General features: G+C 44.8%; 1 protein-coding gene across 2 annotated transcripts in view; it reads right to left on the minus strand.

Moving 5' to 3' along the window:
- Positions 1-447: 447 nt before the first annotated feature.
- LOC124556736 (flocculation protein FLO11) overlaps positions 448-24935 on the minus strand; it is a 194034-nt gene continuing 169546 nt past the window's right edge. For both annotated transcript variants that reach the window (XM_047130734.1, XM_047130735.1), the window contains 3 exons: positions 17914-18135; positions 6154-6293; positions 448-4631 (listed from right to left, as the gene is read on the minus strand). In XM_047130734.1, coding sequence (XP_046986690.1) covers positions 2210-4631; positions 6154-6293; positions 17914-18135 — 2784 coding nt within the window. In that variant the 3' untranslated portion in view covers positions 448-2209. The remainder of the gene's footprint in view (positions 4632-6153; positions 6294-17913; positions 18136-24935) is intronic.

Genomic DNA, 24935 nt, shown 5'->3' on the forward strand with positions numbered 1-24935 from the left:
TTATAAGCCTGAGGATCGTCTGAGGAAGGGGCCGAAACCGGTTGCTAACAAATAAGAAAATCTGTAAACGCGATGGAGACTGTTTTTAATTGACTTTTAGCATTTCATACAGATCGCTGAGCTCCAATCAAGAATGCTTTCTAAAATTTTACATTCTATGAACTGAACGGATTGAGTGAAATGTGTAGTCATCACTCTGCCACGTAAGTCTTGTGCTGTATGTCTGTTGCAGACAAGATGAAGCACAAATAAGGTAGCTTTTCCTGAGATCAAATACACTGACACATGTATCGGCCTCAGAAAGAGAAGGTTTCTGTGTTAGAATACAAAAATTTTATTTGAGTGAACATATAAAGTAATTTGTTTAGGCTAGTTGTTGCACATAATTTAAATATTACAGTAGTAATACAAGTATTTTAGCGCAAAATAGTAGACAAATTTGAAATGTATTTTGTACACATTCCCCAGTCTTTATTTTAGAAATCGATAAAAAAGTACAAAGTGTTTCACATTATTAGGAATTTAATTTAGAATCCAAATATTAAGAAACAATTTTGTTTAAGATCGTCTGATTTTAACAATTTATGACGTTAATAGAGGTGCGTTACTTCATAATTAATAAATCTAAGATAAAAAGTCCTTGTCACACCTGCAGCCCATATTCCTTCACCATTTAGGAAAAATAGCTTAGTTTACTTTAAGTTAAAAAAGTAGTGATATTCTTAATTGTTAACGCACTTGAAGTTCTATAAATATCGTATCTTCAAGCTATCTCAAAAATGTAATAAGAAAAGCAGCTAATTCTCCAGTTCCACTCATTTTGTTGTACATAATGTTAACTTCTGATTTAAAATGAGTGGAAAATGAAAAGCTAGCGTAGGAGTTTAAATATTACATTATATCATCATGAACCATTCCAACATTTCTGTGGATCGTCAGTACTTTATGAAAGTCATTCAGGTCCTCGAACACAAACATAATCAACAGGGATTTTCATAGTATTCTAGTTTCATTGCAAAAACGTACCAGCTCTTCATTAGCGCTGTTTCTTCCCAGTTAAAAAAATAATAATTCCTTACTTTTATATGAAAATGAGTTAAATTGACAGATTGTTCTGAAATAAACTGAAGCCACTCTCAGAGTTCTAGTAGGTTAAAATGTCATTTAAAGTCATTTTATTTTAAATGCTGTATATGATGTCATATTTGACATTCGCAACGAAAGAGCAGTGTTTCACTTACATGCTGCAGTTATTCTATTGTTGGAACTGCAGCAAAACGTCTTTAACAAAAGAACAAGTAACTCACTAAGGCTCACGTTTTGGCAAGTGAAAGAACAGCGCTGTTTGAAAAACGTTTCTTACAACAAAAATGTCAGTTATAATACGGTTTGCAATGTTTTTTTGGTAGGACAATCAGATCCACTGAAATAGGAACTTCCAAGCAAGGTTTCCTCGAATTATTCAGAATCCTTTCATCCATTTGGCACATTCTTTTGTCTGTCATCATCGCGCGAGATCGCTTTACACGAGATTTCAACCTTTCATTACTGCAGGTTCCATCTGCTAATTCTAATTTATAGTATGCGGCCGATGTGAGAGGCGAATCCTATATTATAATATTTAGGAAAATTAATTGCATTTGCAAGCTATTTTTAACTAGCGAAGGTTAAACTGCTCAAACATTTTTAGTACATTCACCACAAACGTAAAGTTGACTAAACTACACTGAAATGCGAATATGAGAGAAGTATATTTTTGGAATGGAATGAAATGGAATGTTGCACAACAATTCCATGTAAACTACGGAATGTCTAAGAATATCTATCGGCTTTTCGTTGTAGTGGTTCATAGTAGCACCCAGCGCACTGTAAGATTGGATAAAAGGAAGTTGTGTTGTGCTGTTTCTTGTGAATGCCGCAGACCACTTTGCTACGTCCACACGAAGTTTCGATGCCGCCTACAATGTTTGTTGCGTGTGTTGATGACAACACAGTAGTTCACTGTGTACTCGCAGTCACGAGATGCAGGCGGGTATAGATAAATATTTCCAGCTATCAACGCGGTAACCAATGATTATAGCATGTAGCACTTCAGACGGTTGTTTCAAAATGGTGAATTATTGATTAGTTTTGTCTCAAATCTTACTGCGTACTGTGAAGCCTTCTTTTATCGACGTGTGTCGTTACTCGGCTAGATTAGTGTCATGTTTCATTTGAAGCTCGCTTCGCTGTCAGCATCTCCGTACCACTCTTTCGTGTAAGTTTCTCTGACGGTGGTTCGCGAGAAGAGCATCTCCCTGGCAGTGATGGGTTCGCGCAGGGTGGCGCTGCGCGAGGAGCGCGGCGAGTGCTCGGGACTGCTGACGTCACCAGACCAGCCCCTTCGGCCCACGGGCGCCACCCACTGTTCGGTGAACTCGGACGCGGACCGGGCGAGGGACGGCTGGCTTGTAGAGCGAACCAGACTGCCGTGCGGCCCGTAATCTTCGTCGTCGGACACTCCTGCAGTGCCCGAGTGCCGCGACCCGGGCCTGTAATAGGAGCTGGCGTCGCTCAGCGTATCTGCTATGTCCGGCCTCGCGAAGTCCACCATCACTTCGGTCATGGAGCGGACGTCCATGTCAGATCTGACGCTGGACCTGGAAGGCCTCCTGAAGCGCGCCGGCCCTGCCGGGTGCCCAGTCGTGTCGGCGACGAGCGTTCGCACCGAAGACCCACCGTCAGAGTCGTATTCGTACAGCGTCGGGAGCGAGCTACGCCGGCTACGCGTATCCCAGTCAGTTTTGCGCTTGTAGCGCTGGTTCGAGGAGCTGGAGGTGCGTTGGTCGTAAGAGGGCTTCTCTGGTGGAGTCAGGACTCTTATAATCACGTCCCACTTCTTCGGCTCGAATAGCTTCTCGTACCGTTGGTCTTTTCTGATACGCTCGTAATCCTCACGGACAGTGGCTTCTGTGAGAAGTGTACGTAGTGTCGACTCCGTAGTAATTATCTGCCTCCACTTCTCTCTGTCTTCGATAGTGAGTACAGCTTCGCTCGTTTCGACTGGGCCTTCCGAGACGAGTGGCTGTGTAGTTTCGGTCACGGGAGGCGGGTTGAGCACGCGAATGAGCACGTCCCAGTTGGGCACTGTCGGATCCTTCGGAGGCACCTCCAACGTGGTCGTGTACTGGCGTTCGATATGCATCTGTGCCTGATGCCGTTCGGCTACAGGCGTGAGTGGAGCACCGGATACGGACGAAGCCTCCGAGAAACTTTCCCATTCCGGAGCGGACTCGTCTCCGGGAGTGCCCGTGTGCGTACCGGGTGCCGGGTAGTTGCGGATGACGACGTCCCATTTGGGATTCACCGGTGGTTGCGGTTTGGTGTGGTATTCTGTCACTTGACGACGATGGCGCTCCACGTCTTCGATAGTACGCTTCTCGGTGATAGTACGCAAGAAGACGTCGTCGACGACGTGTGAAGTGATCTGTGGCCGCGGCTCTGCTATCACTGGAGGTTCTATCAGTTCCAGTGTGGTAGCAGGCGTGATGTCCAACTCGCTCGTATAGTGTCTCGACGGGACGATCGGAGGAGGTGGTGGGGGAGGAGGAGCGACGTTGGTCTCGCTGGTGAAGCGTTTGTGAGAATTATCGACAATTTCGGACATCGATCTCGTGTCAGTCATCTCAGTATTGAGGGTGTTGAGGCTCGCCAGCGACCTACCAGAGGAGACGGACATGCGGCGCTGCGGGGAATCGACAAAATCTTCTCCCTGAGACCAGTTGTCATTATCGGGAATCGACCTCTGGGATAGGGTCTCGTTGGTCATTTCGCGAGTCTGGTGCATATCTTGTTGGCGACGGAGGATTCGGGAATAGACCGGTGGGGTTTGGGCGTACTTGGCAGGTGGTGGCGGAGGGTGGAGCTCGGGAACGTAGGAGAAGGTAGTCGCGCTGGAGACAGGAGGAGGGATGTCGGTGAAGGAGCCCTCGCGCTGTTCTAGGATAGTGGTGAGGTTGCGGGCCTGGATGCTCATGGTGCTCTCGACGTCGGAAGGAGGCGGCGTGGGCGCGGGCGGAGACGGGGCGGCCCGCTTCACTCGCACCGACACGTCGAATTTGGGCTCTGGGAGAGGCGGGGGCGGCACCACGTTCACCTGCGCCTCCGAGTAGAAGCTGGAGCCGCCCTCGGCGTGCTGCACGAACGCCTTGTTCTCGTAGCCGGAGCCGGCGGAGCTGACGGTGCTGGGGCGGCGCAGCGAGCGCGTGTCCACGTCCTCCGCCTCCGAGTGCGCCGAGCTGGGCGACTCGGACGGGTAGTCGCTGGGCAGCGTGTCCGAGTGCTCCAGGATGAGCGCCGCGTCGGACCCGGAGGTGCTGCCTGCCGTGGCGTGCGCGCGCGGGATCTTCAGCCCCTCGAACATGGAGATGTTGCCCAGGCTGGAGCCGGACAGCTTGGTGATCTCGGAGCCGGTGCCCGACGCGCTGAGCGGGTGCCTGCGCACCACGGCCAGGTTGCGCCGCTTCAGGCAGACGTAGGAGCAGCCCAGGCCGAGCAGCAGCAGCGACAGGAAGAGGATGGCGCAGATGATGAGCAAGATCTGGAAGCCGCTAAGCGGCGGCTCCACCGCCGCCGGCGTCGTCGGTGACAAGCTGTGCGATCGTAAAAGGTAAATACTAAAATACCTTCCACAATGAGGTAAAATGGTAAAGCATTTGGTCCAAAAACAGAGTAAAAGCAGTACACTGAAATCTCTACGCTACAAATATAAAGAAATCGAAAAATGGCGTTAATTACAAAAATTTATGTTTAATTTCGACAATGTAGGTGGAAAGGTAGGGTAATGTCAATGCAGAACTTGTGGGAATTGCCTTCAGAACTTCGGAAGATCAACCTCTGAATTTCGTGGTGGTTCACCTTCCAACAAGATCTTAAGATGAATCTTACTATTTCTAATACATATTTAAAAGGACACTGAAGAGTAATGTAGCTCTGACAACGTCAGACAGGTGCTATAGCGGATGATCACGAGATACAGATTACAATGTTTATAATTATTTAAATGTGTGGTGGAGAAGAAGATCGGCATTAGCAAGTTGAGGCAGGGACGCTTCTTAAGCGAGGGCCGTCAAATGACGGCAACTGTAAGTCGTTAGAGACTCTTACATAGGAAGTAGATAGCCGATTAGTTCTCGTTTTTGAGAGTAATATAGGGAGGATCACACAGTTCGGTAGTTGTTCAATTAAAAGTATCGAAAGAAGTAAGTCGGCGAAATTTGACATCTTCTTAAGTCATGTGATTAAGCAGTTGATGGGGCTGTTTTGGAGTCGAAATTTAGAAAACGGAAGAAAGGAAGTAGATAAGAAGCAGTAGCTGGTCTGACAAACTACGGGTACGCGATGTACGGGTGAGCAATCTTTTAGGGATTCCACGGTGTTAGTAAGCAACTATGGACGGAATAGTAATAAGATTCTACAGTACAAAAAAGCAACTCCTCGCGACTTAAATGCGGCCAACAAGAGTGAGTACTCACACAATGTTTGCTGTTATGACTTGTATCAATGGTGAAGTATACCCCGAATCACTATGCAGTGAGTTTATACTTTTTATGCGATGCGCTCAGGACAATTTGAGCTGCTGCATACTGTCAGTGGACTGCCCCGTGGTATGATCTATTAGAATATTGCACAGTACTAAGTAGTTCTGTAAAAGAAATCGCCGTCAGGAGGATTGACTTAGAATTAAATGGAACGCTTTTGGTTTCGATTAGAATGCTGACTTCATTCAGCATATTTAAAGAACTGGCTTGGATGCTGTTTCTCACGAAAAAAGGCTACTGTTCATTCAAATAGACTTCAGTACCTTGAACTGCCATAAAAGCCAACGGTGGATCTAACCCTCATTAATACGATTAATACACTGAGTGTAATCGAAATGTTTCGAGTAGTGTGTAGATATATTGCGAAGAGGGCTATGTCGTATTGAGTAGAACAGAGAGCCAATACTGCACGGTACAAAAAAGGCAACGACAGGAAACCGAAATGGTATGCCACCATAAACGCTGGGGATGTAAAACTCTTCCCCTCGATGAATGACTTTAAATTGTCACTAAATGAAAAATTTTGATAGAATTGAAGGAAAAACTAGAGCGCAAGTATGATGCAGAGACTTACATGGGAGCCGGCAAAGCGGCAGGCGGCGGTGCCACGGGCGGCGGGTAGCGGCACACGATTGTGATGATCTCGTCGCCATCCATCTCCAGCCCCGGGTGGAAGCGCACCACGATGTTGTTCGTGAACACTCGCTGCGGTTCCTGTTCAACACATATCATCGCTATAGTTATTCAGCTGCGTAAGAAACTTCACTCGAAATACAAACATGTAAAGGAAAAAATGACCACCAAAGGGTGTTGCCACCATCCTTCGCCTTAAGGGGGGTAGGACGTCAAACGGGCCGACTTGGAGCAGGAGAGGCACTACAGGACATTTTATTTTCTACTGTCTATACTTTTACAAGTAAATTCATAAAACTTTGTCAGCATGACCAGGAAGGACTCAGGATTTACACTCGTAGCAGCGGAAGTTCAAAAACATAACAAAATAATTTTTTTACATGAGAAATTTCATCATTTTTTCACTTACTGTTGGCTGCATTTGTTGCTATAGGTACATTTTTCTTCACAAGTAAAAGAGATTATTTGATGAATTTTGCACAGCATACAAACCATACTTACAGGTGTATGAAACTGTAGAATTTTCCAAATCTATTAAAAACTGTGGTAAAAATTGAGATAATTAACTACAAAATTTGATTTTTTTCTAAACATAAAGTTTAAAACGTAACAGCACATTCATTTTTTTGTCAATTAAATAGATTCTAGAGTTTCAGACACCTGTAAGTGTGGTTTATATGCTGTGCAAAATTCATCGAACAGTCTCTCTTACTTATGAAGAAAAGTGTACCTATAGCAACAAATGCAGCCAATAGTAAGCGAAAAAATGATGAAATTTCTCATGTAAAAAAATTATTTTGTTATGTTTTTGAACTTCCGCTGCTACGAGTGTAAATCCTGAGTCCTTCCTGGTCATGCTGACAAAGTTTTATGAATTTACTTGTAAAAGTATAGACAGTAGAAAATAAAATGTCCTGTGGTGCCTCTCCTGCTCCAAGTCGGCCCGTTTGACGTCCTACCCCCCTTAAGGGCGGGTTGAACTCTGCTGGGGACACTTTCAATGAGGTGTCTGAATTACTGTGCAGGAGTGGCAGCCTATACCTCCTCAAGAGCTGAAACCAAAGAAGACAGTTATGTTGGAAGCTGGGGGTCTGGAGCAAAGCCGACTTTCTAACTTATCCCAGAAGTGTTCCACTGGCTCACGTCGGTAGTCTGATCGGGGCAGTCCATTTAAGGAATGTTACTGTACACAAACCATTGCCTAGCAGATGCTGCTTTATGATGGGGTGTATTGTCATACTGATTCAATCATCGCTTCCGAACTGTTCCTCTGCTGTACGCAGTGCACAATACCGTACAATGTGTACATATCCTTCCACATTGTACGCTTTCTTAAGTGCAATAAGGGGACGACACCGAAATCGCGAAAAACATCTCCATATCGTAACACCATCTCATCCGTACTTCACTGTAGGTACTATACATAATGACCAGTAACGTAGTAACGTTCTACCGGCATTCGCCAATCCCAAACCCTCGCATCGGATTGCCACAGGGCATAGCGTGATTCATCACTCCAAGTCACTCTTTTCCAGTCACCCACTGTAAAGTCGCATCGCTCTTTAGACCACTTAAAGTGTCGCTTAACACTGACTACGGAAATGCGTGGCTTATAAGGTGGTACTCGACTATGGTACCATTCGAATTGGACAGCTTTAGAAGGATTTAAATGTTCCTGGTGGTTTCGTTACTCAGGTAACAGCCAATGACTAATCTACGTTCGAAGTCACTGAGCTCTGCTGACCGACCCATTCTGCTCTTTTACTTTCCTGCTAAGAGTGCAGTACTCGCCGCCTCCTTTCACACTGGCGGTTCCGCCTCTCATGACATCTAGTGGTCAGTCCTGCATTAAATAGGGCTGTCCGAAAACTTTTGGTCTGATATTGTATATCTCGGGAAAAGTGAACGTTTATTTACACACAAGTTTGTAGATGGTAGGTGTAAGACAACCTATATCTCCGTTGAGGTGCTACAGGATGTGTGTCAAGCCTGTGCAAACTCCGGATGTGTCCTCTTGTAACCACAAAGCGATCTTGCACTCGCGCATAGAAAAATTAGTTCAACTGCTGGATAACAACCTCTGGAATGGAGATCACGCTCACCTACCTCAGCCTCACCATTGACCGTCACCTCACCTGGATCCCTCATCTCTGCTCCATCCAATCCAAAGCCTACAACCGCCTCCGGCTCCTCAAACTCCTCTCTGGCCGGACATGGGGGTTGCACCCCTCTACCATCCTCCACACCTACAAATCCTTAATCCGTCCCATCCTCTGTTATGCCAGTCCTGCCTGGATATCTACCCCCCCCCCCCCCCCAAATTCTATAAGTCCCTCCAGATCCTTGAGCATCATGCACTCCGCCTCGCCTTCCGTATACGCCTCCTGTCCCCCACGCGGATCCTCTATGACCTCATTCCTTTCCCCCATCTGCTCCTATTCCTCGAACATATCTGCATACTCTACACCTCCCGCTGCCTTGATCCCCCTCACCCCCTGGTTGCTCCTCTCCTCTCCCATCCCCACCCCCTGCCACGTCTTCACTGTTGTGTCCCTCCTACCCTCCATCTCTACACCCTTCATCTCCTTTCGCAAGGTGGCTTCCATCCACTCCCCCTCCAGGATGATGCCCTCTCTCCCTCCATTTATCCCTCCTATCAACTCTGATCCTCACTCCCCCTTCTTTCCTCTGTCCTTTTTCTGGGCTCCCTCTCCCCCCTTCCATCCTCTTTTTTCCCCACCTCCCCTCTCTCTACCCCTTTCTCTCCCCCGAGTCCTTTTGCATTTCCCTCCTCTGCCTTTTCCCATTTCCTCTCGCGTCTACTCTGCCCCTCTCCCCCCTTATGAGTCCTCTCCCTCCTTTGGTCCCCCCCCCCATTTTTCGTTTTTTCCTCTCCTCCCTCCTTGTTTTCCCCCTCCTCCAGTTCCCCCCCCCCCCCACCTGCCCTAGGCTAGGGAGTGTCATCTCTGTGCCGACATCTTCGTGCAGTGTTTTACAGCGAGTGTTTTACAGTGAGATTTCCGTGTTGTGTGTCTTGGGAAGTATTGCGAACGGCCATCATACTGTCGCTGGGTGTGATTTTCTTTTATCTCTTGCGAACAGAAACCAGACTGTCGCCATGTTTTTTTTTTTTTTTTTTAATTGTGTGTCTACTATGTTACTTGTCTGATTCCTGTGTATTTTATTAACATTGCCAACCCCTTTGCTTTCTGTTTTAACTTTCCACAACTTTCCGCCATTTTACACTTTAAGTCACAGTTTTATCGCCTGTTTTTCTTGTTTCTTTTCTTCTTCCGTTTTTAAAAAAGTCTGTTGGCTGTAGAGCAGCGTACTAAGCTGCTGCCAGCCCGCCCCCTTCGGGGTGCATTGAAATTCAATAAAGGAAAAAAAACGGAGATCACGATCCTGCCACACGGCGCCTTGGAAGTTCAAGCTTTGCAATGGAGGCCCAACCAGGCTCTGTTCACATGTGTCTCACACTTTCTCAATGTGGGACAATTCTGGCCACCGACTTGCCGCAGCTTCGACACACTCCTTAGAGAATACGTTTGGTAATACCAGTTTACAGAGTGCATCCCCACGTCGCAACCGAAACGGCAGTACAACAAGTTGGAGGGTGTTTTGGACGTACGCTGCGGTGATTAGTGTACTCAGAATGAACTCTTATTGCCGCACTACATCCAGATAGAGCAAACTATTTTTTATTCCGGGAAATTACAGCTATTGAAAGGCACGATGTTAGGAAGAACTGCGCTAAAAGCTCGTAAAATTGTTGTTTATTAAAACACAACCGGTTTCGCTGCTTAAATCCGCATCATCAAGTGCAACCTACACGGTAAAAAGCAAAGTACAGTGTCACCACATTTTATGGATATTAAAATTAATAGAGGAATGTCTGAAATGTACTCACAACGTTAAAATGGTTCAAATGGCTCTGAGCACTATGCCACTTAACTGCTGAGGTCATCAGTCGCCTTGAACTTAGAACTAATTAAACCTAACTAACCTAAGGACATCACACACATCCATGCCCGAGGCAGGATTCGAAATTGCGACACAACGTTAAAAGATCATAGGCACACACATCGCTCCTAGTACTGACGATATTCTCTAAATTGTAAATTTTGGCTAGGAGCGACGGATATGCCTACGATCTCTGAATTTGTGAGTATATTTCAGACATTCCTCTATCAGTTTTAATATCTATAAAATGTGGTGACGCTGTACTTTGCTTTTTACCGTGTAGGCTGAACATGATGATACGGCTTTAAGCCGCGAAACCGGTTGTGCTTTAATAAACAACAATTTTACCAGCTGTCAGCAGAGTCCTTTCTAACAACTTGGCGGATAGAGCAGTAATGAGTATTCAGGCAAAACCTTCTCTTGTCAGAAATCTACATCACTCTTCCCCCCAACTGCCTTCAAGATACCGTTGCAGGAAGACTACACGGTGGTATTACATCGAAAGAAGTCCAGCTAGTGCGACGGGTAGTCATAGCCAGTTCGCCAGCAACAGTTTGCTGCCGGACCTCGGGGGCACTCCGTGCTCTGCACGATGCCTGGGAGTGTGATGTGACGGTCCAGACGGGAACGCTTTCTTTTTCTCCATTCCTGCAGCATTTGGGCTGCTTTCATGGTGTACAGATTTATCTTCACGGCTCGAAACCAAGACATGAGTGACTGGATCATTTGAATTTCATTTCTGTTGCGCGTCCAGTGGAAAGAATGTAATGTTGACTGTAACCATTCTTGATGGAGTTTCCAGTGATTTATTCGCCTCCCATAAAGAAAACGGTGAATATGGCGGTATTCTATCAACACTGATTGTCGAAAGACTCTGTACAAGGTCCAGTACGTTCGTCAAGTTCGATAAACCTGATGCGACCGTGTAACGGTCTATTTGTAACTACATTTTAAAAAATTCCATTTATCGAATATTTGGTTTCACTGCGTGTCTTTCGCTATTTGAGACGTCCCCTGTAGCCTTCTATATTACTAAACTGCTAACTCGGTGCGCAGTGCACATCCCAGTAACGGGTTGCCTATCTAACGGCTTCCAGGGGCAGCAAAAATTTCGTTTTCAATATTTCATGTAATTATTATCTGAACTCAATGCTGTCTCATAATCTATTCATTAAATAAAAAAACTTACGTTTAAGGTTTAATACAAAAATCAAGTATTAAAGTTAGAAACTGCATATATAGCTTGAGGCAGCATAACTCACGGCGCGCCAATTATCCAGACTATATTCATCTAGTATTTGAGAATGAGAGCACTTAGCGCCTTCTAACAAACTTCAGACATAATTTCGAACGATTCTCATACTGTTTACTGCTGATACTTCACACGAAATAATGAAAGTTTATGGCTTAGAATATTTTCGCAGTACATTAACACTTCATCACTAGGCACGATGTTTTAATTTATTAGTCCTTTACTGCTAACTCTGTTCACAACATATTTTGCCGACAGTATCCACATCTACCACTGAATGTACCTCCAAGGTTATATCATTGTAACACAGATAGTTCAGGAGATATAGCGCCAAAAACATTGAGATGAGTGAAAAACTACCTTTTCTTTTTTTTGCGTGAATTACCGAGATTATACTAAGCCCGTGTTTATTAATGTGAGCACTTAGCGACTCCCAGCAAACGTTACAAATAATTTCAGAAATTTTCTAAACTCTTCCATTAGTTTATAAGTCAATAATTCGAAACTAATGAAATCAACATAAACCGACGGAAAAAATTGCAACACAAAAAATAATTAATGTGGAGTAATGAAATTTTGGGAATATATTTGTCTAGGTAACACATTTAAGAGCCCGCATCTCGTGGTCGTGCGGTAGCGTTCTCGCTTCCCACGCACGGGTTCCCGGGTTCGATTCCCGGCGGCGTCAGGGATTTTCTCTGCCTCGTGATGGCTGGGTGTTGTGTGCTGTCCTTAGGTTAGCTAGGTTTAAGTAGTTCTAAGTTCTAGGGGACTGATGACCATAGATGTTAAGTCCCATAGAGAAAAAAAAATTAAAAAAACACATTTAAGAGATTAACATTGCAAGATCACTGGTTAATGTAAGCGCGAGATAAGCCGGTGCAAATGTGAAACGCTGATACATTACTGACCGGTGCAACGGCCAGAATGTAGAAAGCAAGCATGCAAACGTGCATGCATCGTGTTGTACAGGTGCCGGATGTCAGTTTGTCGGATGGAATTCCACGGCTGTGGCACTTGGTCGGTCAGTACAGGCCGGTTAATGCTGTTTCTGGATGACGATTGAGTTGTCGTCCGATGATGTCCCATGTGTAATCAGACGTTTGAAGCTGTGCTACACATGGGAGTTCGATTCTTTAGAGAATCGGTGTTGGGGTTACTCATTATGATCAGACAAAGTGACGTACATTTGTTCATTCATTAACACATATATCGTATTTTGTAAATTCAGTGATGAAGAAGAGACGTAAAGGACGTGTAGCTAGTGACGTTATACATTATCTGGACGAAGCAGCCACGCCACCGGAGGCTACTTCTGTAAGGTATAGTAACAACAAATGTTAGAACTGGTGCTAATCTACTCAAATTGCCAGTGATGGGAATCACTTTTAGATCACTTTTTTATATTATGAGAAAAGCATCTACTTTGAAAAACGTCGCTGCTCTTCCTCTACATCTACATACATACTCCGCAATCCACCATACGGTGCGTGGCGGAGGGTATCTCGTACCACAACTAGCATCTTCTCTCCCTGTTCCACTCCCAAACAGAACGAGGGAAAAATGACTGCTTATATGCCTCTGTACGAGCCCTAATCTCTCTTATCTTTGTGGTCTTTCCGCGAAATATAAGTTGGCGGCAGTAAAATTGTACTGCAGTCAACCTCAAATGCTGGTTTTCTAAATTTCTTCAGTAGCGATTCACGAGAAGAACGCCTCCTTTCCTCCAGAGACTCCCACCCGAGCTCCTGAAGCATTTCCGTAACACTCGCGTGATGGTCAAACCTACCAGTAACAAATCTAGCAGCCCGCCTCTCAATTGCTTCTATGTCCTCCCTCAATCCGACCTGACAGGGATCCCAAACACTCGAGCAGTACTCAAGAATAGGTCGTATTAGTGTTTTATAAGCGGTCTCCTTTACAGATGAACCACATCTCCCCAAAATTCTACCAATGGACCGAAGACGACTATTCGCCTTCCCCACAACTGCCATTACATGCTTGTCCCACGTCATGTCGCTCTGCAATGTTACGCCCAAATATTTAATCGACGTGACTGTGTCAAGCGCTACACTACTAATGGAGTTATCAAACATTACGGGATTCTTTTTCCAATTCATCTGCATTAATTTACATTTATCTATATTTAGAGTTAGCTGCTATTCTTTACACCAATCACATATACTGTCCAAGTCATCTTGTATCCTCCTACAGTCACTCAACGACTCTTACACCACTCAGCTATTGTTTTTATCTGCTACTTCACACTAAGCATTCATGTAACTTTATTGGTTTAGGATAACGATATCAGCTGTCTATATACTGGAAAATCTAACATCTGTTTAATATGAGCATCAATGTTAACCGGAATTTACATTAATGACACCAGATATCCTGTTCTATTATAAAAGGAATGACTAATTTGGCATTACATTATTTTTGGTTATCGAACGTGTTTCAGTTTCCTGTATGTCTGTCGGCAGCCTGTTAAAGAATTCTGAATCAAGATATATGAGGGGACTTCAAAAGTTAAGTTACACGTTTTGTACGACACCAGAAACATTGAGTAACAAGAGTGGCGCTTTGTCATAAGGGAGTACATGGTCTCGGTTTCCTGCAGACGCAGTTCTGCCGTACTACAGATAACAAGCTAACTGTAGTGCGCGAGTGAAATGGTGCGGCAACTGGAAACATACTCCAAAGTTGAAGTACGCGAGACAGTACGATTCATGTGGGAAAAATGTCTAAATTGCACATAGATTCACCGTGAAGCTCTTGCGTTTTCTGGATTAAATGTAATGTCGCGTCCAGCCGTCGGAAAATGGTGCCAACAATTTGAACAAGGTCGCACAGGCATGGGGTGCTTCTGATCGAGAAGGAAGGCCATGGAAACCGACCACAAACGACGATGTCCAGGTAGTCGAGGAACTGATTCGCAGCAATTACAAATTTTCCAATGACGAGAACGTTCACACAGCTGTTCTCGAATTGCTCCTTGACCAATGAGGGCACGTCTATTGTCGAGCAATTGAACGACTGGTAGAACGCTCCGGCCGTTGTTTACAGAAACTTGGAGACTATATTGTAAAATGGATTCATGCATCTGTGTCACTTTGAAGTGTAGTGCAAGATTAAATAAAACTTACTTGGCCTGCCGTAATAACGTGTAGCTTACGTTTTGAAGCCACTCGCAGATCCCCATTTTGGAGCCCAGACAGCAACGAAAAGAATACACAGGATGTTTCGAAGTCTTGGTGACAAACGTCTAGGGGTGATAGATCACGTCACGAGGAACTACTTTTGTCAGAGGCAAAAAGGTTCACTGATGATTCGAAGCGACGCTAGGCGTCCTTTAGTATTCGCTGGCTCTGGGACGACGAGTTTTCACCGAACTAGCAGGGTGCAGCATACTACCCACCCCAGGAAACTGATACAGTGATTTTCAACACGAAAAGCGTAAGAATGACTGTATTTAAGCGTAGGAAGAAGTTTTAGAGGCGAGTCAGGAACTTCGGTCATGTCCAGCTTACCGCCTATCACGCGGACAGGGGTGACTGGATGTTAGGCAACACGCACTGCATACGAAACTTGCAGAGTACCTACGCCGTGCCGCGCCCTGTCGCGTTGTCATCGATAAAAATTCCATCGTTATTTGGGAATATTAAATCCATGAATGGTTGCAAATGGTCTCCAAGTAGCCGAACATAACCATTGGCAGTCAGTTATCGGTTCAGTTGAAACAGAGGACCCATTCAATTTCATGTAAACATAGCCGCGTGGTCGTGCGGTAGCGTTCTCGCCTCCCCCGCCCGGGTTCCCGGGTTCGATTCCCGGCGGGGTCAGGGATTTTCTCTGCTTCGTGATGACTGGGTGTTGTGTGATGTCCTTAGGTTAGTTATGTTTAAGTAGTTCTAAGTTCTAGGGGCTTGATGACCATAGATGTTAAGTCCCATAGTGCTCAGAGCCACTGTCAACTGTCAAACACAGCACACACGTTAATGGAGCTACAACCAGGTTGCAAAAAAATGGTTCAAATGGCTCTGAGCACTATGGGACTCAACTTCTGAGGTCATCAGTGCCCTAGAACTTAGAACTACTTAAACCTAACTAACCTAAGGACATCACACACATCCATGCCCGAGGCAGGATTGGAACCTGCGACCGTAGCGGTCGCGCGGTTCCAGACTGTAGCGCCTAGAACCGCTCGGCCACTCTGGCCGGCAACCAGGTTGCACATTGTCTCAATGAAAACTTGGTTCCATGGCTTCGTGGGTCTATGCCACTCTCTAACCCTACCATCAGCGCTTACCAACTGAAATCGGTACTCATCTGACTAGGCCACGGTTTTCCGGTCGTCTAGGGTCCAACTAATATGGTCACGAGCGCAGGAGAGGCGCTGCAGGGGATGTCACGCTGTTAGGAAACGCACATGCGTCGGTCGTCTGCTGCCATTGCCCATTAACGCCAAATTTCGGCGCACTGTTCTAACAGATACGTTCGTCGTCTGTCCCACATTGATTTCTGTGGTTATTTCACGCAGGGTTGCTTTACGTCAGTACTGACAACTCTGCGCAAACGCCGCTGCTCTCGGTCGTTAAGTGAAGGCTGTCGGCCACTGTGTTGTCAGTTGTGAGAGATAATGTCTGCTGAAATTTGATATTCTCGGCACACTCTGGACACTGTGGATCTCAGAAAATTAATTCCCAAACAATTTACGAAGTGAAATGTTCGATCTGTATAGCTCCAACTACACTACTGGCCATTAAAATTGCTACACCACGAAGATGACGTTCTACAGACGCGAAATTTAACCGACAGGAAGAAGATGCTGTGATATGCAAGTGATTAGCTTTTCAGAGCATTCACACAAGATTGGCTCCGGTGGAGACACCTACAAAATGCTGACATGAGGTAAGTTTCCAACCGATTTCTCATACACAAACAGCTTTTGACCGGCGTTGCCTGGTGGAACGTTGTTGTGATGCCTCGTGTAACGAGGAGAAATGCGTACCATCACGTTTCCGACTTTGACAAGGGTCAGATTGTAGCCTATCACGATTGCACTTTATCGTATCGCGACATTGCTTCTCGCGTTGGTCGAGATCCAATGACTGTTAGTAAAATATGGAATCGGTGGGTTCAGGAGGGTAATACGGAACTCCGTGATGCATCCCAACGGCCTCGTATCACTAGCAGTCGAGATGACAGGCATCTTATCCGCATGGCTGTAACGGATCGTGCAGCCACGTCTCGATCCCTGAGTCAACAGATGGGGACGTCTGCAAGACAACAACCATCTGCACGAACAGTTCGACGACGTTTTCAGCAGCAAGGACTATCGGCTCTGAGACCATGGCTGCGGTTATCCTTGACGCTGCATCACAGAGAGGAGCGCCTGCGATGGTGTACTCAACAACGAACCTGGGTGCACGAATGGCAAAACGTCAGTTTTTCAGATGAATCCAGGTTCTGTTTACAGCATCATGATGGTCGCATCCGTGTTTGGCGACATCGCGGTGAACGCACATCGGAAGCGTGTATTCGTCATCGCCATACTGGCGTATCATCCGACGTGATGGTATGGGGTGCCATTGGTTACACGTCTCGGTCACCTCTTGTTCGCATTGACGGCACTTTGAACAGTGGACGTTACATTTCAGTTGCGTTACGACCCGTGTCTCTACCCATCATTCGATCCCTGCGAAACCCTACATTTCAGCAGGATAATGCACGACCGCATGTTGCAGGTCCTGTACGGGCCTTTCTGGATACAGAAAATGTTCGATTGCTGCCCTGACCAGCACATTCTCCAGATCTCTCACCAATTGTAAACGTCTGGTCAATGGTGGCCGAGCAGCTGGCTCGTCACAATACGCCAGTCACTACTGTTGATGAACTGTGGTATTGTGTTGAAGCTGCATGGGCAGCTGTACCTGTACACGCCATCCAAGCTCTGTTTGACTCAATACCCAGGCTTATCAAGGCCGTTATTACGGCCAGAGGTGGTTGTTTTGGGTACTGATTTCTCAGGATCTATGCACCCAAATTGCGTGAAAATGTAATCACATGTCAGTTCTAGTATAATATATTTGTCCAATGAATACCCGTTTATCATCTCCATTTCTTCTTGGTGTAGCAATTTTAATGGCCAGTAGTGTATTATTCCGCGTTCCATGTCTGTTAATTCCCGTCGTGCGGCCGTAATCACATGGGAAACTTTTTCACATGGTTCACCTGAGTACAAATGACAGTTCCGCCAATGTACTGCCCTTTTATATCTTGTGCGCGCGATACTACTGCCATCTGTATATGTGCATATTGCTATCCCAAGACTTCTCTCATTAGCGTATCTTGATAGTGGCACTAATAGCACGGCTGCTGATCACTCACTGTGAAAAGAGGGAGCAAATGTCTACTTCAAAGAGTCAAAGAACAAAGATACTTCAAGCTGTACACTGGCCGGTGGACGTTTGAGAGCACACGTACCTGTATAGTTCCGCAGCCCTTGAGCGGCAGCTCGAGACGGTACGTGGTGGCGCCCTTGCCGGCCACTTGACATGCGCTATTCCTGTCGAAGTCAGCGTAAGCAATGCCGAAGAAGGGCTCCTTGAACTTGAGGGTGATATCCATGGAGCCCGACCCGCAGTACAGCGTACCCTTAGTCCGATTCAGCGTTATCTCTGGAGAAAGATCGTCCAGCTTCGTCACCTGAAAATTAAGAAATGCCTTTAATCGGTCAGGTCATATGAACACATTGTGAAGACTGACTCAAACTCTCAATGACACCGCTGTCAACTTGCTAATGCTTCTGAACATTACAACTGAATTACATTAAATACATTAATACATGCACGACCAAAAGGAACTATGCATCGTAATCAGAATACACAGGCATTGTGATATCTTACTACAACTGAAAATCTGTATCGCTCAAGCAGACGTACTATGGTGGTCACAATGGTCGAGGCGACTGGTTGGATAAGCAGAAAATCCAGGTTCAAACCCCCGTCTTGAATGAAATCTAAATTTTCAGTATTGATAAATAATACTGTATTTGGTTAGCTGTGTGAGTGAAAAGACGGGATACATTTATTTGATTTCATCTTGCAATTTATTTTATTTTATCAAGTATTTCCCATTACAGCCTACAAAAGGTTTCATAAAAAACTCCAAGACTCTTCTGCCAGCTAGCCACATATATTCTCCCACGTCTGCTTGATAATCATTAAAAAATATATATATATATAAAATTCAGATCTATCAAGTCTTTACTTATATTAACAGCGGAAAATAACTTGAGCAAGGTAATCAATAAATGTGAAAGCTACTGCTACGATAGTTACATTTTGGCTCTCGAATTTGAACAAACTATTTTAAGCATATATGACGTCAGACAAGAGACAACACATACTCCACACGTATCAGCACGCCCCTTACGAGGAAGGGACCGGCCAATATTCTCTACATGACAGCCAAGGATTTTTCGACTGGGTCTAGCGCACCCTCGTCTTCAAACCCGTACATCATGGTTTTCCACTGGGTTAGAATATTTAGGTAATAAAGTCATGATTACAGAATGAAATTTTCACACTGAAGCGGAGTGTGCGCTGATGTGAAACTTCCTTGCAGATTTAAACTACGTGGTGGACCGAGACTCGAACTCGGGACTTTTACTTTTCGCGGGCAAGTTCTCTACCGACTGAGCTACCAAGCACGACTGACGACCCCTCCTCACGGCTTTACTTCCGCCAGTACCTCGTCTCCCACCTTCCAAACTTCCAAGTTTCGCAGGAGAGCTTCTGTCAAGCTAGGAAGGTAGGGGTTGGGTTGTTTGGGGAAGGAGACCAGACAGCGAGGTCATCGGTCTCATCCGATTGGGGAAGGAAGTCGGCCGTGCCCTTTCAAAGGAACCATCCCGGCATTTGCCTGGAGCGATTTAGGGAAATCACGGAAAACCTAAATCAGGATGGCGGGACGCGGGATTGAACCGTCGTCCTCCCGAATGCGAGTCCAGTGTCTAACCACTGCGCCACCTCGCTCGGTAGGAAGGTAGGAGACGAGGTACTGGCGGATGTAAAGCTGTGAGGGGGGGTACTCAGTCGGTACAGCATTTGCCCGCGAAGGGCGAAGATCGCGAGTTCGAGTCTCGGTCCGGCACACTGTTTTAATTTGCAAGGAAGTTTCAAAGTCACGACTGTTCACTGGAAACAACACTATCCACTACTTTCAAATTTTTTTGAATATTTTTGTTTTATCGTGAGACATGTCATACCGTTTCTTCCTCCGCCAAAAGATACTGTGTACATAAAGAGCAGTGGTTCCTTACTTTAACACTACACAGCATTAGCAGACAGAGCTAATAACTGGTGTGATGGTGTTATACAACAGTGCTCTCTACTAGTATCCTTTCTGCAGTAAAATTCTTAGTTAGTGATGAAGATTAGTGATTTGAGAAGAAGACTTCATCGAGAACCGGGCTTCCACTCTGAAATTGTCAGAATCATCTGAACATTCTAGAGCAATTAGGACAGACATCTGTAAACAACAGAGGCACTGACTAATCCATTGTCAGCCCTCGACGAACACTATACATTAAAACAGTTCGCCACTTTTCTCCATTACTACGATATCTCTGTCGAACTCGAGCTCTAGGCTACAGTGCGTTTGTGGATAAGTCTAAACACGCACAGAAACAGGTGGCACCTCGGTCACACAGAGCTCCATAATACCACATTTTTGCAAGCCTCTCTGTATTGCCAGTCTCTAAGAATCTCACATTTTATCGTTACCTTAACGTTGATGGGAAGCCAGTCAAAGGGAACGGGCGAGTAAAGAAATAGAACCAGCAGTAAGACAAGGAGATGACTTGTCGCCTCTACTATTTAACGGTGCATTGTAGAAAGTGGTAAGAGGACGGAGGAAGGCCATAAGTACTAAGAATATACAACTAGGTAGGAAGCCAAACAAGATGACTGTAGATTTTCTAGCATTTGCACATGAAAAGACACTTACTAATACTCACATGAAAGTGCACAAGAGCAAACACAGAAATGGAACGTCAATCAGCAGAAGAAGGATTACAAATTTTATTTGAAAAAAAAAACCAATTGATAAGAACAATTTATATAAAGTTGACTTTTTTAAATATCTAAAAGAATGGACATCAAACAGCATCAAGAGAAAGAGAGCAATAGGGACTAGAAAATATAATATGGAGAGGGCCTTTCAAAAACCAGGAAACATCTGTACTACAAAATCTTTATCCTGGAACAAAAAACTGAAACATTATGAAACAGTGGTCATATCTTAAATGCTCTATGCAGCTCGAAAAATTAAAAAAAATGAAAGAAGACTCCTAAGAAAAATGCTGTGACCAAAAAGCAGCATTGAATCAGAACACAGATTAAGATCTAATACAGAACTATATCTTGAAGTTGAAAAGGTAACGGATGCAACGAAGAAAAGGAGATTACATTCTATGAACTCATATGAAGGATGAATAACGACAAAATAACCAAGCGAATCTTTGACTTAGTAAAAAATTACAAACTCAGAATCAATCGCTGAAAGAAGTAGGAACAGACATCGAAAATGCAAGTGTCGAGTAGGACACAATAAGAAACAGAACATAATTTAAAGAAGCTACAGAAAAGGCAGGCTTTCAGGACGAAAAAATGAATAACTGGAAGGAAGAGAAGGAACAACACGCTTTCAGGACGAAAAAATGAATAACTGAAAGGAAGAGAAGGAACAACACGCCAAAGAATTAACGTAGTGTGAGCCCAAAGGAAACTGTAATTAAAATCAAAGAAGCAGAAACAGTGTTGATTTATCGTACCCTCCAAAAGAACTATACAGAATAAAAAACATTAGGATGGTTGAAGCTAACATGTCTATAGACTTTTATGGAATGTTGCACCGATCTCTCTACAAACGGAATGATAAACCGAAAGTGGTTTGGAATCACGAATTAGAGTGATAAACAGGTGGTCTAGAAAAAAGTTCGGGAAATGGAGTCGTCATTATAACTGAGCAGCAAAATATCTGAAATCTTTGGGCTCGTAGCTTAAATGTTTGCTTAATTACAAGGCAAGTTCTTGGTGTAAATAACCTATGTGGGAGTCAAGTCCAGTATCGTCTCCAAATAAATTACGTTCGTTGAAAGATAACTAATCGCGGATTGAAGATTCCGACGAAGAATACGCGAATAACCTCGTTCCCTACAACGCGGGAGCCACATAATAATTCGGAATGACGTGCATCACACATGCTTCCGGTTTCTGGGATAGGCAAAACAGGAAAATAATCTGCAATCTACGTCCACAGCAAGAACCCTATTTGGAGGGACTACGAGGAGGATGACAGTAATGCAGAAATGGCGCTGGCCGCTGGCAGAAGGAACGGCTTTCTGACCGTCTGGTTCGCCGACCGTGAAGGAGCAGCGAGCAGGACCGATGGAGGGGGCGGTGCTGTATAAGGACACGGCGGGTCCGTCTTCCAGAAGCAGCCACGGCGGCAGCATCGCTGCACCATTACTTCTGCACTTCAGGTAGCTATCACGCAGTCTACACTTTTTGTCAGTGGTAAGATTGCTCCGTTAAATTTTATAAATAAAACAACGAAGGACGACTTCGGTGTAAGAGTCGTGACAAAATGACATTCATCTCAAAATATGACGGAAGTAACTTCCGCATGATGTGTCATGGACAAGTAACACAACTCTACGAAATTTTAGTCATGCATTGAAAAAGCTGCTATAGTACAACGAAGGTAACTGACAGAGATAAGCCGGCCGCTGTGGCCGAGCGGTTCTAGGCGCTGCAGTCCGGAACCGCGGGACTGCTACGGTCGCAGGTTCGAATCCTGCCTCGGGCATGGATGTGTGTGATGTCCTTAGGTTAGTTAGGTTTAAGTAGTTCTAAGTTCTAGGGGACTGATGACCTCAGATGTTAAGTCCCATAGTGCTTAGAGCCATTTGAATTTGACAGAAATAAGAAATGAGACAAACAGAAGTGACACTTTTATTCAAAGACAAGAATTACACTGATGTAACTGGGATATCAGTTCGATTTTGCACAGAGTACGCGAAGGAACTTGCCCCCCCCCCCCCCCCCCCTCCTTGCAGCGGTGTACCATAGGTTCTAGAAGAGCGTAGCGTTCCAAAAGATTGGAAAAGGGCACAGGTCATCCCCGTTTTCAAGCAGGGACGTCGAACAGATGTGCAGAACTATAGACCTATATCTCTAACGTCGATCAGTTGTAGAATTCTGGAACACGTATTATGTCCGAGTATAATGACTTTTCTGGAGACTAGAAATCTACTCTGTAGGAATCAGCATGGGTTTCGAAAAAGACGGTCGTGTGAAACCCAGCTCGCGCTATTCGTCCACGAGACTCAAGGGGCCATAGACACGGGTTCCCAGGTAGATGCCGTCTGTCTTGACTTCCGTTGAGCCGGCCGCGGTGGCCGTGCGGTTCTAGGCGCTGCAGTCCGGAACCGCGGGACTGCTACGGTCGCAGGTTCGAATCCTGCCTCGGGCATGGATGTGTGTGATGTCCTTAGGTTAGTTAGGTTTAAGTAGTTCTAAGTTCTAGGGGACTGATGACCTAAGATGTTAAGTCGCATAGTGCTCAGAGCCATTTGAACCATTTTTTTGACTTCCGCAAGGCGTTTGATATAGTTCCCCACAGTCGTTTAATGAACAAAGTAAGAACATATAGACTATCAGACCAATTATGTGATTGGATTGAAGAGTTCCTAGATAACAGAACGCAGCATGTCATTCTCAATGGAGAGAAGTCTTCCGAAGTAAGAGTGATTTCAGGTGTGCCGCAGGGGAGTGTCGTAGGACCGTTGCTATTCACAATAAATGACCTTGTGGATAACATCGGAAGTTCACTGAGGCTTTTTGCGGATGGTGCTGTAGTATATTGAGCGGTTGTAACAATGGAAAATTGTACTGAAATTGTACTGAATTTTCAAACACGAAAGTTTCTCCCTGTGGAGGAACTATGTGCAAACATGTGCATATGTTCACAGCGTCTGAGAAATAGGCGGGGTCCAAGCTGACAGCCTGTATGCCTTTTTTCCCCCTAGAAATCTAAAAATAAATAATCAGATATCAACTGGATGTTTCATCATCGCAGGCAAAGTAGGAATCACAGCTAGATATTTGGAACTTCTCTGCATCATATCAAGCTTGTTGGTCTCCTGGTTAAGACTCTAGACTAGAATTTGGAAGTAGTGGGCTTCGAATTCCGGTCCATACATTCTTAATTTATTGAGCTTACCCATTACGGATATTTTAGAACCTGTGACTGTTAACTGAAACTGCGACCAGTTACTTTTTTGAATAGTTATTTATTATTCCATAAACCGGTTTTCGAATCTTTTCAGGTTCATCTTCATCTCAAGAGTAAGATGAACCTGAAAAGGTTTGAAAACCGGTTCATGGGATAATAAATAGTTATTCAATAAAGTGGCTGTTTGCAGTTTTATGTATTTACATTCTTAACTGAGTATTAGCGAACGCAAGAAAGAAGTTATAAAGCAGAATGAGATTTTCACTCTGCAGCGAAGTGTGCGCTGATATGAAACTTCCTAGCAGATTATAACTGTGTGCCGGGCCGAGGCTCGAACTCGGGACCTTTGTCTTTCGCGGGCAAGTCCTCTACCAACCGAGCTACCCAAGCACGACTCACGACCCCTCCTCACAGCTTCAATTCTACCAGTACCTCGTCTCCTACCTTTCAAACTTCACAAATCTCTTCTGCGAGCCTTGCAGAACTAGCACCCCTGAACGAAAGGACATTGCATGATTGCATGCCTTAGCATGAATTTGTTCGTTTGCGAACTTATTAACAGCTTCTTCATCATGAAAAAGAACCAGGTAGAAAATATGAGGGAGCAAAAAAGTAAACCAAAGACGTGCTTTGGGTGCAAAGTACTTTAGCACTTCTCAGGGGGCATACTGGGAAAGGGGAAATAAGTACAATCCTTGTGCATGGTGTTCGGAAATTACCGTTACAAACTTCTAGGACTTGCAGAGGAGAGTGAGCACATAACATTTTGAATAGGAACCTATGTTCGGAAACGTTCTACGACGATTTCAGTTCAGATGTTTAACTCACCCACTTCTGCTTGACGGAAATGCATTAAGCGTGACCTAGTATAATTATTAGGTAGACTAACAATTCGAAAAGAAAATAACGAAACATCCATTTATGGCTTGGGCACATTTGTTTCTATTAACACTTAAACATTATGTGTTCACATTATTCCAGAGCAAAAAAGAACCCAACATACTGTACGTACAGAACAGTACTGATGTATTACAACAACGGCGACCACCAACGTTGTTTACAGACATCGTATCTACAAGCATGTTCTGGTACATACTCTCCATCCCACCTGATGTCTCTTCAGTTTCTAGTGCAGTGTCCAGAACTCGTGTCAGCAGATCTTCCCCTATCTCTATAGGAGTCTCGTAAATTAAACTTTGCTTACG

This window comes from Schistocerca americana, chromosome X, assembly GCF_021461395.2.
Source record: "Schistocerca americana isolate TAMUIC-IGC-003095 chromosome X, iqSchAmer2.1, whole genome shotgun sequence".
NCBI classification, from domain to species: domain Eukaryota; kingdom Metazoa; phylum Arthropoda; class Insecta; order Orthoptera; family Acrididae; genus Schistocerca; species Schistocerca americana.